This window comes from Aythya marila (genome assembly GCF_965140915.1).
Source record: "Aythya marila genome assembly, chromosome: 5".
Taxonomy (NCBI): domain Eukaryota; kingdom Metazoa; phylum Chordata; class Aves; order Anseriformes; family Anatidae; genus Aythya; species Aythya marila.
In genome coordinates this window covers 25,197,401-25,216,747 of record NC_139046.1, presented here as the reverse complement: position 1 = coordinate 25,216,747, position 19,347 = coordinate 25,197,401, and the positions used below count along the sequence as shown (strand labels likewise).

The 19,347-nt window shown below is 42.5% G+C and overlaps 1 protein-coding gene across 1 annotated transcript; it reads left to right on the top strand.

Moving 5' to 3' along the window:
* Nucleotides 1-1,067: 1,067 nt before the first annotated feature.
* Nucleotides 1,068-18,842, top strand: FBXO33 (F-box protein 33). The gene is made up of 4 exons (XM_082761428.1): nt 1,068-1,687; nt 6,849-6,959; nt 12,039-12,724; nt 16,457-18,842. Exons 1-4 carry the CDS (start codon nt 1,083-1,085, stop codon nt 16,726-16,728), a joined length of 1,674 nt encoding a protein of 557 aa, XP_082617554.1. The 5' UTR covers nt 1,068-1,082; the 3' UTR covers nt 16,729-18,842.
* Nucleotides 18,843-19,347: the final 505 nt, after the last annotated feature.

Below are 19,347 nucleotides of genomic sequence, written 5' to 3'. Positions count from 1 at the left end.
AAGCCTGACTCTGCTACATTAACACACTGGGTAGTCTCGAAAGTGCGCTGACTCGTCATGAGCTCAGCGACGGGGAGTTGTTGAGTAGGTATTAAAATAAGGAGACGTGTAGGAGCACAGGTTCCTTTCATTTGCATCCTTCCAGGCCAGCTGAGTTCAGCTGCTTCGGAGGTTTCATCTCCAGCATCTTGCCTGCCTGGGGAAACGTGGCCTAATCTGAGCAGGGGATCTGCACGAGGAGCTTGTGCGGGTCCAGATCATGCAGGCAGGTGCGAGGAGCAGCCCTGGCCCCGCTGGGAGTTATCCAGTGGGGAATTTCCTCTGGTTTCAGTCCCACAGTAACAGCTGCCCCGCTGGGATCCCTCCTTCTCGTCAGAGAAACCAGGCTCAGTCACGTTTCCCCGTGATGAGACGTGAGGAAATGGAAACGAAGCTGTTTTTTTTTTTTTTCTTTTTCTTTTTTCTTTTCTCTGTTTCACTTCTGCTGCGAGGCGGGGGAAGCAGCCAGCCCCGGAGGAACGAGCTGGAGCTACTGCAGGGTCGGTTGGGATAAATCTGTCCACAACGGGACCCTGCTGGGGCACAGACGGGAGCCCGGGCTCGGTGCGTGTCGGCGCGCCTTTATTTTCATTTCATTTTCATTTCACGCCTGCGTTTCCCTACAGCGCGCTGCTCTGCCAAGCCCCGCGCCTTCCTCCACCCCCCCTGCATCTACTGGGCGATGAAAACCGCACAGTTTATGCGTTATGATCGCAATCAGCTCCCTCCCCCGACCGCCTCCAGCGCCCTGAGGGCAGCGCCACGCGCCCCCCGCCCGCTGCCGGCGGGGCTGTGTGGCAGCCGGGCAGCGAGGGGTTAACCCCCCCCCCCGCACCGCGCAGGCCGTTGGGCCGGCCCCGCCTGCCATTCGAACGGCGGCGCGTTCCATTCCGCGCCCGCGGGGGCCTCCCCGATCCCTCCCCGCAGCCACAAAGCGCGGCCGGGCCGGGCCCTCCCCCTCTTTCCCCCCTCCCCATCTCGGCGTGGTGCGTGCCGGCAGAGCCGCGTCCCGGCCGGCGCCCGCCCCCTGCGCCTTGTCATTGATGTTGTTGTTTTTGTCGCAGGAGCCCGAGGCCAGGCCGGGGCCGCCGCCGCCACCGCCGCCCGTGGCCGCCGCCGCCGCCGCAGCAGGGCCCGGGCCGGCTGCAGGCATGTCGGTGTGCGGGGAGGCGGTGGGCGCCGGCTCCCTGCCCAGCGAGCTGGTGGTGCACATCTTCTCCTTCCTGGCCGGCCCCGACCGGCTGCGGGCCTCGGCCGCCTGCTCGCACTGGCGGGAGTGCCTCTTCTACCCGGCCCTGTGGCCGCGCCTCCGCCTCAGCCTCCGCGTCTCGCCGGCCGAGCGCCCGCGCCTCGAGTTCCTCATGCGCAAGTGCGGCTGGTTCGTCCGCGAGCTCCGCGTCCAGTTCGCCGCCGACAACTACCCCAGCGCCTCCCCCTCCCCCGGGGCTGCCGTGACGGGGGCGGCGGCGGCGGCGGGGGCTGGGGGGGGAGGAGGCGGCGGTGAGGGCCCGGTGGTGGCGGCGGCCTCGGCGGCGGCGGCGGGGGGAGGCGGTGAGGCGCCGCCGCCGCTGTGCCCCCGCTGGCTGGACCTGCTGCGGACATACCTGGAGCTGGTGCTGTGCGTCCTGAGCAGCGTCCGCAACAACAGGTAGCGCCCGGGGGGGGGTTTCTCACAGAAAAGGGTTTATTTTTATTTTTATTTTTTATCCCCGAACCCCTGCGGCCGTAGGGTGAAGGGGCAGGGTGTGCTGGTACCCGCTGGAAGCTGGGGGGGTGGGAGGGGGATGCTTGAGGGGCAGCCCCAGCTCCTCCAGGCCTGTGGAGGGGTTGTGGAGCGGGCCGGGGCCTCCCTGCCCTCTCCTCGGGCTTGCAGCGCACCCAGAGGGCTTTAAACGCGGTTCCTCGCCCGTTTGGGCCCGATGCAAACGGGCTGTGTGAGGTCTCGCTTTCAGTTCCTCTCCGGCGCTGTGCCCCGCAGGTACTTCCCCAGGGGCAGCTGCTGGGGCTGGCTTCCGAAAGCTGCTCCTAAGCCACAGCTCGCCTGGAGTCCCTGCCCTGTGAGTCCTCGGGGTGCGGGTCCCACCCGCCTCCGCCAGCCTTCTCCTGCCTTGCAGGGGGAGCTTTTGCCTAACAGTCGTATTTTTGGGAAGTCTGACTGACGTCCTGAATGAAAAAAGTGTTTAAGTGGTGCTGGCGACGATCAGATCATAGGCAAATTCTGCCAAATGGACTTGGAAGGTTGAAATCCCCAGGAGGTGTCCCCTAGGAGTTTCACAGGGGAAAATAATAATAAAAAAAGATTTTTTTTTTTCCGCTGCCTCACAAAAATGCAAGGCTGTCAAATGTGTTGTGCGAAGGCTCCTGGCATATTTTACTTTCTGCATTCTCTGCGGTCTTATCTGCAGCTTCTGCAAGGACACTGCTTTCTGGAGTTGTTTTTACAGATTTTGTACGTACAGCGTGGCTGAGAGTGCAGCAAAATACTAGCAGTAGTTGTTTCTCCACTACCTGTTCTCTGGAGATGAGTATAATTTCAGCGGTAAGATAGAGGTGGAAAGTCACCAACTTGGATAGGATTTTGCATTACTGTACTTTCCTGATGTCTTCAGATCGCTTGCACGCTGCTCTTTTGTTTTGAAATGAATAAGGTTTGACTGGGGAACACACAGTACCTTGTCATTACAGCGGGGTCTTTTTTTGGTGAGCAACTGAAAAACGCGTGGGGGATTTACATTAAGCACTTAGTCTACTCAGAATTGCATTTTGAATAACACTTTTTTTTTCTCTAAAGGTTTTAAGTTTGATACTTGTTTCCTTGCAAGGCAACTGGTTAGTTTGTGTGTAGAACGTTGTGCTTTAGCTTTTCAGGTAGGGTTTTAAGATTGAAACATGGTGGGAAGGAACGGTAAGGTGCCAAGTTGCTGCTTGGCTCTCACCTCTAAGCCAGAGCCATCGTCACCTGCCTTGATGCTTTTTCATTTTATCTGTGGAGTGACTGCAGGCCGCTCACATCATTTCTCTGCTCTGCATCACAAGGGTAATGATTAATTCCTTCATGTCTTCTCGTACATGGGATAGGGATTGTAATTTCCAAACTAAAGGAAACAGCAGCATTTTAACTTGGCCGGTGGCTGAATCACAGTAAATGCATTCCTTTCGGAATTAAGTTTAAAACAGGATGATTCTTTCATAACTCTTGTCAGCCTCTGTGATAGCTTTTTTTTTTTGGCAGAGAAATTCAAAGAACTTCCATCTTGCACTTCAAACTAGAGAGGAAAAAATCTGCTTTTGTGAAATGGTGTGCCGTTTCTTAACTGTGTAATCTTGTTGTAGGCTTTTAAATCTATTATTAAACAATACAGTAACAACCCCCTCCTTTCAGGAAAAATGTTCTTTAAATGACTGTAGAATTCCTTGAGGATTTGTAATACCACAGGACCTAAGAGAAGACTAAAGTAATGACTAGAAGTAATGCAATTTCTGGATGTCCTCTTGGGTACAGGGGAATGATGATGTGGTGGGTTTTTTTTTTGCTAATAAAAGTACTTTCTGTAGAGTACAAAGCTGCTGATTTCTAATCAACTCTGCACATTAAGTCTCTAGAAAAATACTTTGGAGCAGTCTTTACTAATTCTGATGGAATGAAGGAAGTAAACTCAGCTGCAGGCACGCAGTTCAAAACACCTGATAATACTATGATAGGTATTTCTGCTGGCACTCAGCATCCACAAAGGTACATTCAAGGTCCCTCATGCATTTGAGGTAGAGCTCAAATCAACACAAACTTTGTTCTGCAAGTGACAGAGTATTACTCCTAAATACTGCTTTAATAGCACTGAAACCAAGATGAGTTTTGTAATTCTGTAATTTCTTTAATTGAAGTGTACTAACGTGATGTTTATAGCCATCTCTAGCTTTTCTGCAAGCAGTTCTGTTGACAGCAAGCGAAGCAAAATAAAAATGTATTATTTAAGCACTTGATATTCTACTTCCTATTACAAAAAAAAAAAAAAAGTGGAGGTGCCTCGTTTCTGTAACAATATCAGGAGGGACAAGTTGTTTCTCTCTGGCTCTTAAGGGATCCTAATCATCTGTGCCTTCACAAGCTGGTCTTTCAAAACTAAGTTCAGGAAGGCGGGTGGGAGGGTGACAAACTTTCCGTGAGTCATTTCAGTGTGTACAGTAGCTAATAGGCAGGGACTGATCATCAGCTGTAGACTGCTCTTTTATGTAACTCTGAAGGCCTGAAGTAGAGATTCTCCTCTGTCTGCTTAAAGAGGAGGGCAGGAAGGTATTGATCCTCCCCCCTTTCATCTGCAGCGTGTTCGTTTGTGAGATTTGTTTGATCTGTGCTGTGGAAACAAAAATGCAGATTGTAGTAAACCAGGGAGTTTAAGTGAAGTACGGTATCTACCTTGGAGTTGCCAGAATTGTGTGAATCATTCAGAAGAGGAGACTGCATCTGTGTTTGGGGCTTTCTAATAACTCGCTTCTGTCATCCTAAGCAGGCAGCTGAAATTGGGGTAGGAATCTGATAACGCAATATGTGCCTTAGCACTTTGTTCCTGTTGAATCCAAGCAAGGCCCTTTGTGCTTCCTTTTGCATTGCAAGGTGGAGGATGGATGTTCATAAAGACCCACCAAACCTGAAGAAGGAGCATAGTAAGAGGCTTGGTACCTGTAGTATGCTTTTTGAGCTAGTGGAAAATGAATGGTTAATATTGAATAAAAATACTAAATACAAAAGAGGATGTTTCCCCAGCTGTGGTTATACACAGAATGTAGGATTAAGTTGCCACTATGACTTTCAGCAAAAGATGACAGTTAACGCCTAAATAAATTTGTTTAAGCAGCAATGGACTTCGCTAACCCCATGAAATAAGGATGAGAGGTGAGCCAAATGCCATGGAGATTATAGGGTACTACAAATAGTAACAAAAATCTAATACTGATTTGGACTGTGGTGCTAACAACTGTGCTGTGCATGGAACAATAATTGGATGTTTTAATTGGCCAAGTTTTGAGGTGGAAAACTTTATCTGGGTCTCTGTAGTGCACAAATAGCAGTCAGGTAGATGTAGGAAACCTGGAGGGTGTCAATAAATCGTGTTTTGTCTGTCCTGTAGCTCAGTAGCTCTAAAATTGACATTCATCTGCAGCAACGTTCGCTGGGGTCTGGGTGGCACCAAACAAAACCTGTGTGGGATGTGAATACGCAGGTGAATCAGAATTGTTCTGAAGGTTGCGTTTTGTCTGAGCTCTCAGATTTAAGTCCCTGAGATCAGAAGATAAAAGCCTAATTATAGTATTGGCTGTGAGCACTGCCTTGCACACCAGGTGGATGCTTCTGCTGCTTTCCCTGCCACACCAGACTTTCCTCAAAAGCTGTAGGCGACAGAAAAGCACAAGATACTCCCGGTGGTGTTGCCAGTGTCTTCAGATTTCCTTGCCAACCTTATTCTTCAGCTAGGATCAGACACTGGCTGAGTCAGATTTATCAAATATTGTGCGAGTGGTCGGGGCTCAGTTATATTCCAGTATCACTACAGGAGTCCTGTATTTAAAACACTGAAGTGTTAGAGTTTCTGAAATGGCTGTAAATACTGGAGCAACTCCTAGATTTTGTCTGACTTGATAGGAAGCCTGTGGATCTTCATTCATCTGTAGAAGAAAAGTAGCAGGTGGGACAGCAGAGAGATTTCAGGGAACTAGTCTATGGTTATTTAATACTTCAAAACAGGTAAATGGTTATTTATGATCGATACCAATTATAGCCTACAATTCATACTTAAACTGAAAGCTTGACTACTTGACAGCTTTCTTCTGTTGGTAGAACATCTGCTCGTACTAGGGGGGCAGCGAACTGGCACCAGAGCTTCCCTAGCTTTGAGATTTGTGATTGTTTTGCATCTTCCTAAAAGCCGGTCTGAAGTATTAGCATACAATGTGTAGTCAGTTTAAAAAAAAAAAAAAAAAAGCCACAAACAGCTCCTCTAAAACTGCTATCATTTTCATATCTGTTGTTTGATCTTTTTTTAGGGGATAGCAAAGATGCGAATCAGAAGCAAACTGTGCTGGGGAAAGGGAAACTGACTGTCTAGCACGCTGAGACAAGTCCAGGGTAAACTTAGAGGTTCTTCTTTCACTTTTTAGGTATTCCTTCTAGAAATTTAAATTGTCTCATGGTGGACCAGTTGTTCTCTTCTGTTGACTGATGATAGAAGCTGTTCTGATATTTCCTACTTCAGCGTGATAGAAATCAAACACTGTTCGGGGGGCGAGGAGCTTTTGCTCAGCTTCCACATGAAGTTTGTGTTACCTCAGTTGAGGAAGGTTTGGGCCCCCATTTATAACCCAGTTGCCATATATAAGTGCTCAGGCAGGTTTTCTAGCAGTTGAATTCTACTTGGGTGTTAAGCTTGGTGTTAAGTGTTAAAAAGAAGTAGGTATCTGATGTTTCCATCTGTGAAATGTAACACACATGTTCTAAGAGTATGTGAAAGTGCTGCTAGAAAACTTCTTGATAGTGATGGCTTGCTGAAAATACTCCTCTGTGGTCACTAAAAACTGGCATTTGCTTTACAGCTGGATCCAGCACTTTGTATATCCCTCTTCCCCTTTATGCTTCAGCCTCAATTCCTGTAGTTCCATACGTGCCTGTACTCTAGGGCAGAAGGATGCTTCCCAGAAGACATTACATGTTCCATGCAATAATGTGTTCTTGCTGCCTGTGCTTGTTTTATCCAGAATGATTCCTTACACTGCTTTAACCTTGTATAAAGATTCCTTTTTGTTTCTTTGTTTCATAGGAACCTCCAGAAGTTAAGTCTCTTTGGGGATATAAGCATTTTGCAGCAGCACGGAAGTATATCAAATACATACCTCGGAAAGGTTGACCCTGATGGCAAAAAGATTAAGCAGTAAGTTATATTTATAAATTGTCAAGTATGTTAAAATAATGTTTTTTCCTGTCTGAAACACGTAACTGAGAAAGCTTTTTTAATAGGATTAGAATGTAATTCTTAAATTGAGTTGATTTTTTGTTTCTAGTATTTTCATGAAGTAGTCTGGTTTTGTGGCTTGTTTTTTCCCCTTCTCAGCAGGGTGAGGATCTCTTCTTTCTTCTTTTCATTGTGTTCTAGAAACAATATTAACTTAATGAAAACAAAACAGGAGGAGGAACAGGGATTTGTTACCAGCACTTCTAGAATTGTTGTATGTGAAAAAACGAGAAAAGGAAGTAATCCGATGTCCTCAATTTTTGTGAAATATGTGTAGGAAGTAAACTTGAAAGAGGACATAAGCAGTGACAACTTATTTTAAGTTATGTCACAAAACTAGGTTAGGTATTTGTAGAATTCCTGAAAGATCTTAGCTCACGGCATGCTTGTTTAGTCTCAGAGTTGTATTTTAGCTTGCCATAATTACATTACAGTCTTTACTTTGAATAACTAGTTTGTGGTTTTTTTTTGGAAGTGGTGAAATACAGTTTAAAAAGCTACTGACTTCTGGAATAAGTTGCCCCTGAAGAGTGATGCTAACTAAGCGAACAAGTTTTAGTAATTCCAGAACTTGTCATATAGATCACTTTAATTTGTGCCAGCTTAAATATCTTCTTCCCAGTAGCTGCAGAGAGGCGTAAGTACAGCCACTCTAGACTGTTACTGTTTATTTTTAAGTGGTTTTGAGAACTAGCCTAGATATACTATCAGCTGTATGTACATATGTGAATGCAAATGTCAAACTAAATGTTTGCTCCTGACTTAAACTTGGACATCAATGTGAATGCAGACATGTGTCTTTGTTATCCCATTTTCTTTAAATTACTCTAACTTATTCATTTTGAAATTAAGATTTGTATTATAGTGCTGCCTGCAGGTAATAGGCCAATTTGGTAAAAGCCCCATTTTCATATCCTTTGTGAAAACATAAATACATAATCAAATCATGGCCAAGGGGCTTAAAGAGAACCGTCTAAGCAGATGTTTACTCAGCTGAGCACACAAATATTTCTTCAAACAAATAACAAAAATTACTATGCATACTTCATAGCCATAAACTGTAAAAAAAAAAAATAACTATCTAATGCAAGGTTAGTTTTTTACATGAATATTGACCTTTGCACATTCTGGAATGAGCAAATAAATGCTACCTTGCTTATGTTTGTTTTGCTAGAATAAAGCAGTGTCTTTTGGGACCCACTAGCTCTTTTCTAAATTAAAAGAAAATTGGCAGTGTTTTATTCAGCATTCTCAAGTTCATCAGCATTAGCAGCATATACTTCAGGAAGTAAATCCCAAGTGCAGAAGGCAAGACTAAGAAGATGTAAGGTGTTTGCATCTCTGAAGTTGAAAAACGTGGGTGCTGACAGCTAACACTGCAAAATACTGGGCAACCTATGGAGGCAATGTTATTGGTGGTTGAAGATTTAGGAACCCAAATGGTGGTAAACCTTAGTAGCTGTTTCAGGAACTTCCTATAGTCCAAACAGGGAAGAAAACACAGCACTTCCTCAAGTCCGAAGCATTGAGATGAGTGTCACAGGCCATGGGTGAAATCTTAGCCAGCACAGAGCCATTGGTCTTTGCCAGGGGGAACGTCCTAAGGGCTGTTCTCGGGGAGAGGAGGCCTTGGATTATGTTTCCAAAATCACCCTTTTGTAGTGATCAGCATGTACAATATATGGCTTTGTAATGCTTTTTCTCTTTCTGTATTGTGTATGTGTCCCTGGATGCTTCCTAAAATTCTCTTTAGACCTCAGTTCATTACTGTGTGGAAGTTCATCAGAAACAATGCATTTGTCTTGAGCTGAGCAAGGGGTATATGTGTAAAAGTTTTGTTTTCTGAAATGTTTCCATGATTGATCCACGTGGCTTAGATAGTTTGGTTTCCAAAAGAAGCAGGTTAGCTCCTCATATTAAACTAAACTTATTGATTGGTGGTCTTTAATTAAACAAATGGGCCTTACTAATAGGTTTGCTTCCTGTCTGGGGCCATCAAGGTACTTCAGTACCTGTCAGGACTTCTGGGGCTTAAACAGTTAGTCAGCCTTTGGTCTGTCCTCTGCCTGAAAGTGCCACCTCTGGCATTAATTGTAACAGTAATTTATTTTGAGGTTTTTATTGCTGAGGTAGTTTTCCCCAGTGTGGTAGGTTTCAGGCTGATGGGGAACATCCCATTAACTGTTCTTTACAAGGAGCAAAGGGGACTGATTAAGTACACTTTTGAGGTATCACTACGCTATCTTGCTGTCTTGCACGTGCTGAGCTTTGCTCATATTTTGTGTTCTATGTACTAAACCCTGCTAAAATGTCAATTTTGTAAATGAGCTTTAAGGTAGTCCTGTGTATGTTACAGTGAATATTGTACTATGAGCTAGGTAGTTCAAGTGAAAGTTAGAAGTTAACACCTATTTTATGATCATAGTAAGAATTCACTTAATGTGTTTTAGAAACTGACACAATTCAAGCTGTTCTTGCAGACTCCTGTTAGATGCAGTCTGCTTATGAAAAATAGGATTCGCATAAGAATTTGCAGGGGAGGGAAAACCCGTATTAGGTGCTTGAAAAATGTATTCAAAACTTGTTGAAATGAATAAATAGCTGGTGGGTTTTATCGTTCTTCCTGTCCAGCCTCACATAAAGCAGATATTTAAAGCAAACCAAAAACCAGTCATTGTTGAATATTCTACACAGATGTGTTGAGTCTCTTATCTATTTTTATTAAATTGGTAATGAGGTGGGGAAAGGAGTCTTAAAAATTTTCCTAGGATATATGGACGGGTAACCTACCAGCATAAGTCTAAATATGAGCATAAATACGTCAGTGCGAACTTAGCATTAAATTGGTATTATTTCTCATAGTTTAAGTTGTATTGAAAGAAGAGTGCTCAAACAGTACTCCTCTGAGCCTAATTATTTAAATCATAACAGAAGCACAATTAAAACAAAATTTTAGTGCAGTAAGGCATAGATGATAGATGTTCTACTGAGCATGTCAAAATTGAGTTGTCATCTATTAAAAAATTCCTATTATGATTGATTACTTGGGCTATTACAAAATAAAGGATTCCATTGCTGTAAATGTTACATCACCTTTCCAAGCTGCTGCAATGAGAGCAGGGAGAGAAGAGACTCTGTTTGTTGTGGGAGAAATTAGGGAGGTTCCTGTGGCAGAACCTTTTCCTTTGAGTGATCATCAGAGGATCTGTCTTAAATTTAAGCTTTGCCAGAAACAGACCCCAAACAAACATTGCCAGGATCAAATAGCTCTCATCTGAACTCCAAAAAAATTTAGGAGTAAAATAGCAAAAATGCGTTATTTGTAATTCTTGACCTGTTGTTTAAAACTGTTTAATTTTTGTTGCCAGTCCTCAATTAAAAAATAAAAATAAAAAAAAAAATAAAAAATACTTGGAGACAATCTAGAAGATCTGCAGTGTATATAAACCTGATGACTGTACTAGGCAAAATGTTGGAAACTATTGAGATATATAACTGATAAATGACAATCACGCCAACTGTTCTGCGTACAAAGAAAAGGCAGGCCTTTTACAGTTGCAAAAGCTCCTCTTAAAGAGGTGACTAGGTAAATTCATGGAAGTGAGGTCCCTGAGGGTTACTAAAGACAGAAAGCCACCTCTGGCTTAGGAGGTCAAAGTTACAAGTGTTTGGAAATGTGAGGAAATCTCTGAGAATTACAACTCTCTTTCTATCCCTCTTAAGGTATTAGTTTCTCTGCTGTCAGTCAGGATACAGAGCCTTTAATTTTGTCTGGATGGTATCTTGATTAAAGATAGGTGGATAAGAATAACAATTTTGTAAAAATTTGAAGCACAAAGATTTCTGCTAGTTTTGTACTAGATTTTTTTTATTTTTTACCGTATTCCTTGAAGTTTTGTGAACCTGTTGTAGCCTGGCTCAATTGCCTCCTTTAAATGCTGGGTGTTCCTTCTGGCTGGCTGGGGTTTGAGATCAAATATGTCTGTATATGCATCCTAAAATGTACGTGCTCAAAGATTACTTGTCATTGGGGCAAGAGGATTCTTTGGAGCCTCAGTAGGTGAGGGATGAAGATTGAAAAAATACTGCTTTCCAGGAAGTAGGTAGGGTTTGGCCATGCTATTGTTGTTTATTCAAATTCTTACTTTAAAATACTTTTCATGCATTCTTGAATTAAATAGCTAAATTTAAGAACATTTGTGCATTAAAACAATAATTGGGCAGGAGAGGTGGGACGCATCACAGTGAGCATGGTATAATCATACAGTGCGATAAATCACATGAGGACTCCAACAGTCCCAAGTGATTCTGGCACTGGTAATCTGGGTTTGTTGTGTTCCCATGTCCAAGCTGTGTCGGTAAAACTTGAAGCTGTTGACAATGAGAATCCAGTCAGCTGTACATTCAGAGTTACTTCAAGAATCTTCTTAGGTGTTTGTTCCTTACCCTGTGAGGAAAATAAAGCAATTGGTTTCTATCATTCTAACATATGTTCAAAGGCAATCTTCTCCAACTTTTCAATGAAAATTATTTTTTCCATATTGAACTTGCCATACTAGGGAGGTCAGCAACTACGAAGAGCTGTTTTAAAAAAATTAAGAACTGTTTTTAATGCATTACAGGTCTTCTTACTTGCATGACCTTAACGTGTATGTGGGAGGGTGTTAGTGCGTGCTGGGATCTGTGCTGAGAAGTATGAAATGAAGGGTCGTAGTGCACCACTGTTTTGGAAAAAGCAAAGTACTTATTTTTTTTCAAGACAGTTTTCAGTTTTTAACCTTTTAAGTGCAGTGGTGATTAAAGCACAGTGGGAAGTTCGCAGTGTGTTAGGTTCTAACTGTGGTAGTTCACAAGAACTCCAACAGTAGCAGCTTCTGCAGAATAAGGCCATAAATGAAAGAAGACTAATTCTTGAACAAAAAAATAAAAAGAGTGGTAAGCAATTGGTAAGACTAAACCATGTCTAACAGCATCATTGTCTGTTTTGTTTCCTTGCAGAATACAACAGCTGTTTGAAGAGATATTAGGCAACAGCAGGCAATTGAAATGGCTGTCTTGTGGGTTCATGCTGCAAATAGTAACTCCCACATCACTGGCCTCCTTGTCAAACCCCATAGCCAACACCATGGAACACCTGAGCTTATTGGACAACCACATCCCTGGTAACACCACTCTTATCACTGCAGTCGAATTGGAGCGTTTTGTGAATCTGCGTTCACTCGCTTTGGATTTCTGTGATTTTACAGCTGAAATGGCAAGAGTCCTGGCTGATAGCAACCATGTGCCTTTGCATCGACTGTCTCTCCTGGTCCACAGTGTTTCCATAATGCACAAGTCATTGGACAGTATGCCAGAAGATGAGAATTGGAAGGCGCTGACGCGCAACAGCACCAATCTTCGGGTCTACATAATGGCTTTTGATGTCAAGAGTGATGATATGCTAAGGATTCTTAAGCCCAGTATCCCCCTAGAGAGGATTCACTTTGACAGCTACATCACTTGTGTTTCAGGAGCTGTTGTTGACCTCATATCCAGGCAGTATGACAAGTTCCTCACTCACTTTATACTAATGAATGATGTGATAGATATGTCTGGCTTCCCAGATCTTAGCGACAACCGGAATGAAGATCCACTTGTCTTACTAGCCTGGAGGTGCACAAGACTGTCTCTCCTAGCTGTTCATGGTAGGTAATACATTGCACAAGCTTAGTATGTGACTGATATCCTTAGAATGCTTCATCCTTTCTCGTGATGTGTTTTAGTAAGAATGCTGTTCAGAAGCCTGCTATGCAGTTCCTGTACAAGCTGTTGTACCTTCTACTGGTATTTTTGTTTGAAAATAGGAAGTTTTTTTTTCCTGTGTATGTGTTCTAAACATTCTTGTAGCTTGCTAACCTTTCATGAGAGGTCACTCAGGATTTTGTTAGGCTGCTCACAGAACAGGGGATAATGAAGAACTGGGCGTTCAAGGAGGCTTGTCCTGGAAGTGGCCTGCACTCTGCCGTTCCACCAGGTGGCCAGGCATGTGAACGTGAGCACTGTAGGTGCCTGCTGTGGGTACTGAGCTCATGGGCTGTTAAGATTAGATAATTGTGCTTCCTGTTTGTGTAAATAACGCCGGTTAAGTGCCCCAGGGCTGAAGGGAGGAAGTCTCTTACCAGTTTGGTAAGGCCTTGGCAGCAGATGAAGGTGGTGAACAAAATTTGAGACTTCTCTACTTGAAGAGTGGGGAAATAAAATAATGCAGAGGAGGTTGCCTTGCTGAGTGCATTGGTTTCACTAGTATACAGAGCTAGGATTATCCCACCTATTTGCTGTATAATTGCAAATCAAATAATGGCACATTTATATTCAGCTCTGTGAACTCTACAGTACTTGTTAGAAGATAGAATCATTTGGCACATGTGAGGCACCTGAAACTGAAATAATGCAGAGTAGTTATTTTTGTGCTGGAATTGGCTTACCGAGACCAAACTTGTTGCTACATGAAGGAGTTAAGTGATGACTCCGTGCTCTGCTGTGTGAGAGTGAGTGCCCATTTCCTCAGGCAGCTTGCAGGAGTGAATTCCCAGTTACTCAGCACAAACAGGAGAGATCAGCAGCAGCAGCAGAGATAGTACATTTGGATCTCGGTTGAAGGCAGAAGGTTCTGTTGTATCTGCTAGGAAAAGGTTTTTGCCGTCTTCTACTGAAAATCAGTGGAGAAAAAGAATCAATCCAGTGGTCTCCCCTTTATAGTTTCACTGACAGACTTTGCAGATTGACATATGACTGTGCCACTTTGTAAAGAGTAGATTTTAACAGTTTCTTTAACATTTGGATAAAAGTTTTAGGACCTTTTTAAAAGGAAAGAAAATAATCAAACACAACAAACACCCTAAAACTTAAGTTATCCTTCTACCATAGGAAGTTCTTCTAATCTGATCCAAATTTTAAAAGATGATAAAATACCTGATCATAAAGTGTAAGTATCTTCTAATATCAAAACACGTCTATTCAGTAGGATATATTACTCTGTGCAGAGCATTGGGAAAGCAAACATCTTCTGCAGTTCTATGTAATCAAATAATTCTTACTGCATCTTCCTTCTTTGGAGAGCTTCTTTGTATACCTGGAGGAGAGAACAGCCAGACATCACCCTTGCTCTGATTTTGAAATCCAGGTTCTTCCCATTTCCTTGTAGAAGGTAGCAAAGCTCCTTATAAACGCCTCATCTTTAATTTGTGAATGTGACTTCTCAGGTGGTGTAGCACAAGCACCTTTCTTCTTGAGTAGTTATGGTGAGAAAAATGTGGCTGGGAGGAAAGATCTAGAATGCTGTGACTCTTCAGTACAGCATCTTATCCTCACGTCTGTATTTTCTGAGACTTACCAAGCAGTGGTCTCTGGTGCTACTTGTATTTTTGTGATACCATCAAGTGTTCTTCAGGAAAGCAAAACCAAATAGGTGTATTTGTTTGAGGAGCCATAACTTGCTCTATTTGTAAGGGCACAGGTTTCATCTATATTTAGACAAGAAATGGTTGTTCTTCAGTTTCCAATATTTTCCACAGGTTTTTGGTTTTCCCTCTTATGCTTTTAGTTTGCTCTGTAGAAGTCTTTAATTTGCAGATAGCTTTGGCTGCCACTTGGCAGTGACCAAAGAAGGAAGGAAGAAAATGTTCTAAGGATGCTCTCCTTGGATAGCTCACGATTCTTTCCTGTCTCCTGTGGGAAGTCGTATCATCGTTCCACCAAGGAACCCATCTTCAGGGGCAGAGTCAAAGGTATTCAATACTTGTTGCAGCATGAAGGAGCAGTGTGAGGAGTGTGCGGTCTTTTGGGATGAGAAGGGGACAATAGGATAGCCAGAGGCATCAGGAGTTATAAATCAGGAGCCACCCCATCCAGACATGCTGGAGCCCTTTTTCCTTTTTTCTTAAGAGAAGGACACTTTGTGTGGGGTTCCAAGATTGTTTGTATTGTAAACATCTTGTATTACCTATCCTCTGTTGTATTCTGTCCCTGAGCAAAACTAAAGCTGACATTTTTACCAGCAAGGAAAAAGTCAAGACAACTGTAAGGTGTTGTGAGCTCCTTCCAAGTCTGCTAGGAATGTAATTCATAGAGGTGCAGTTTTCCATTGCATTTAATATCCTGCAACCTTGCAGGTTCATCTTCCGTGACTGTTGTGCTAGAGGTAAAGTATCAGCCAGTGAAAATCACAGGAGTTCATACCTTTTTAGTGGTTAATATCCTAGAAATGAGCCATTTAGGTGTTGCAGGGTTTCTTGTTTAAAAAAAAAAAGTACCTTGAGCAGCATATTTACAGGAGACCTTAGCGACAAAAAAAAAAAGTAGGAAAAAGAATGAAAAATTCTTTAATCTATTCCTTTAACTTCAGTTTTTCTCATTCTTTAATTAGCTGTCTTATTTTGATTCAGTAGCATGTAGAGCGTGGTACTTGCCTTGTTGATTCCTTCAGCAGTGAACTTTCCCAGTTCAGATTCTGTGCAGACTGCAGCTTGCCTTAGCCTCCGAGTGGGCACTCCACCAGGAGGCATGGTGCCTGTGACAATGATGACGAAGGCAGAAATGAGCCTTTTTTTTTTTTTTTTTTTTTTTTTTTTGCAAGGGAAGGGTTGGCTTGCAGAGCTCCCAAAATAGGGGAAATTCCCAAATAGTTTACGTTGTGCCTGGACAGGGAGGAGCTCAACATTTGCCTTAGCGAGGATACAGCAAACTGTTGGAAAAGAGCAGGTAGCTGCGAGTGTTTTGAAAAAGGGGTGCTAATATGCTAATGGGAAGAGAGGGAAGCCTTATAATTATGTTTAATTCCAGCTAGAATAACAAGATATATGTAGATTATTTTTTTTGGTGCTGGTATGACCTATTTCCTGGAGAGGCTTCTGTTTGTTTTTTCCTCTATTAAGTCCACCTCTAATGCAACAAAAGCTAACTTTTTATAGCTGAAACACAGTTTTAAAGTGGTTCTTTTATATATTAACTTGAGTAGTTGATACAACTTGATTATATAGTTGTATAATAACTAATAGTTGATTAGTCCCTTCTTTGACTTATAAATAAGTAGATCACAGAAGGCTTGAAGTTGTTTTTACAACTTACTTTGTAGCAAAGAAGTTGGTACAAATGGTGGAAAAAAATAGATGTGGAAAAGCTTTGTTAAAAAAAAACTTTTTGATACTTCCTTATTTAAGATCTAAATGGAGTTTTTTTGTTTTTTTTTTTTTTTTCTTAATGGATCAACAACAAAAAAAATCATGAGGAGGATTCTGCCAGACAGAAGATGATTCTGCCAGACAGAAGATGCCGAAAGAAGTTGGGAAGGATGCTTTGATGTTCTGGCATTAAATACTTGTGTAAAAAATGCCTTGAGTGAAGTTACAGAGCAACTTTTTTTTTTTATTTCCCCATAGGTTACACAGTTTGGGCTCATAATCTTATTGCAATTGCTCGTCTTCGTGGCTCTGATCTGAAAGTTCTTGAAGTCACAGAAGAAAGCATTGATTTCGACCAAGGAGAACTGGCTGATCAGGACGTGGATCCGGTGCATAATCTCATTGAGCAAGTATCTCTCGGATTGGGTCGGCCTTGGCACGCAGTGATGGACATAGAACTGCTCAGTGTCTTCACTGAGCCAACTCGTCATTTTTACAGAGAGATGCAAAGCTTCAGTGAAGGCATTTAGCTCCTTATTTACAATTCCTGTGGTTACATATGCAAGTAGGGTCCTATTATGTTTTTTCAGTAGCGTGAATTAACCCCTTTTGTGCTGTGTTTAATCAGTATTAGCTATATAGAATTACATATGTGTATTCTACTTCTTGATCAAAGAACGTAGTCGGGTATTGGTTTAGAAGCTGAAAGTGGCAGTGTTTAGGGTTTTCACGGTTAATGGACTTGTCTACCAAACCTTACCGGGATACAGCCAAAGGCTGTCTGAGGTTGCCGGCTAACTTTACTTTTATCGAGTAACTGTGTTTTGAATGATTTTACTATTATATCGGAGTTCTGCGCTCAGGAGCCAACTGTTTTTAATATCCATATCCATAGCCCAGCAGATTTCTCTGCTGTCATTGCTTAATCTGGTAGTGTGCAACTTAATAGGCTTAAAAGGAAGAGAAGTCTATCCAGGGCTGTTCATTCTTAGACTCTCACCTTGCTTCATTTCCCATGCAGCTTACGAAGCATGACTTGCTGCCGATGTCCGTTTTTCTTAGCTCTGTTAAGCAGTGGTGCGAAACACTAGCTTTTTGGATACCTGCACTTCCAGATGCACTCCATAAGCTGTAGTATTTCAGATTCGTTGTAAACTCGTCCTAGTTTATTCTCATTTTCTGTTATCTTCCTTAAAAGTTAGCTTTGGGCCAAAGTGTAAGAGAAAAAAACCAAGAATGTGCGCTCCGATGAGGTAAAAGCGTAACAGTGAAGACTTCAATACAAAGGTATACACCTGCAAACAAACGTTAGTCGTGAAATCCCTAGCAACCAAGTCACTGGATTTTCTCTGTCAGCGCCTGTGTCAGCTGCCAAAGAATAGATTAAAAACGAAGAAGTGCCCACATGCTGGCAGGGGCAGGCCAACTTCTGGCCAGCCAGATACTGCTAGATTGTAATATATAAGGTCGAATTTCGACCTGTGGTACACAGCTGTGCTGTGGCTCAGTCAGCAACCTCAGAACTCTTAACAAACATGCACCTGTTTCACTGTGAATAGTGAATGTAAAGGAAGGAAAGGAAACAAATACAAAGCTTGTTCTATCACAGGTATGAGCTGCTATGATGCATGAAGAACATTCCATGAAGTATGTTTTAAAATCTTGTTATATCTGAGAGGCTTTAAAAGCCGATTTAACTGTTTCAGGGCAACCGCGGTACAGACGTGGTCTCTGTGAGACTTCCACCTGACCCCAGTCTTAAGTGGTACGAATGTTGTGCATTTAATGTTTAAAGGACAGTCTGCAATAATAAAGTAAGTGGCCAACGTGGGTGCCCAGCAGTGCTGAGACCTGGCTGCTATATTGTAAGCTTTGGAAAACACAATTTATGCAACAGATGTCCAGATATGATTCTATTTATGGAAAAAGTTTATATGTGTTTTACAAATGGTTTTACCATCTTATATTAAAATGACCTTTTGACAGGTGTGCGCTGTTTTGTCTCCAGTGAGCACATACCATGCGGATTTTATATGTACATCAGTAGAGTGAATCCACTGGCACAGTGTGTGTATATGCCAGATGTGGTGAGATTTTATCTTATAAATGTGATCAGATTAAAAAAATAAACTCCTGACAGAAAATGTAAGGAAACCAGCTGAATGTTTGAATTGATGACTGATGTTGTATGGTTTATGTTAAATGTATATTCTTTTAATCAATGAATAAAGCATTAAAAATTGATCACTGTATAAAATATTTTTGTTGTATCAGCATGAGAATTTCTAGACTTAAAATGCAGCAATCGTTCATAAGTTGTGTATAACTGGTAGCTCCCATTGTGTTTAGGTCAACGGAAGAGTCTAAAATGTCATACAGTAATTTCTTGGCTGAATTTTGTCAACTTATTTTTGGGTGGGGAGGGGTGGGGGGCGGAAGGATGCTTTGGTAACGATCAGACCACCAGACCCGATAGCACAAAGAGTATATCACGGTATGACTTACTAGACTGATACGGTAAAATGTGGATTGTAGAAGACTATTTTGAGAAATTCTTGCATCCGTTGCAATTGCTTAAATCAAAACCTAATGTGCGCTAGAAAAATGTGTAGTACTTCTTTTGGTGTCCCACTATTAAATAGATTATGAATACCCGCAACGCTTCAGTTTGACCTTTTCTCTGTACTCAGAGTACGTAGCTGTGTATTCTGAATGAAAACTGCAGATGGCTGATAAGCTGCCCAAGAGCTGCTGTGCCCTGCAATGGCTGATTGTGCTGTGAGACTTGTCGGAGTGGCTGTTCGGTGTGCGCGTGCCAAGCACAGGTTTAACTCGAGCTTCTGAACTTCATTTTATGACAGCTCAAACCACCACCGAGCATGAGGATTGCGCTCCTTGTTGTTTAAGGAGTCTCCTAGAGCTTGTAGATCTGGCAAGCAACAACGCTTAATGACTTATTGAAGAGAGGACGAGTAGATTTTGCGGTGGGTAATAAAGATAAGGTATGTATGATTATAGCTCTTTATATTCCAGTAAAGTGAAATAACAGGACTGGATCATGGTGCCTTTTGGGGCTGGCTCAGCCTCCTGAGGGAGGTTTATGTAGCAGTTATATCTGACAGGGATTGTTCAGCATCATCTGGACCTTA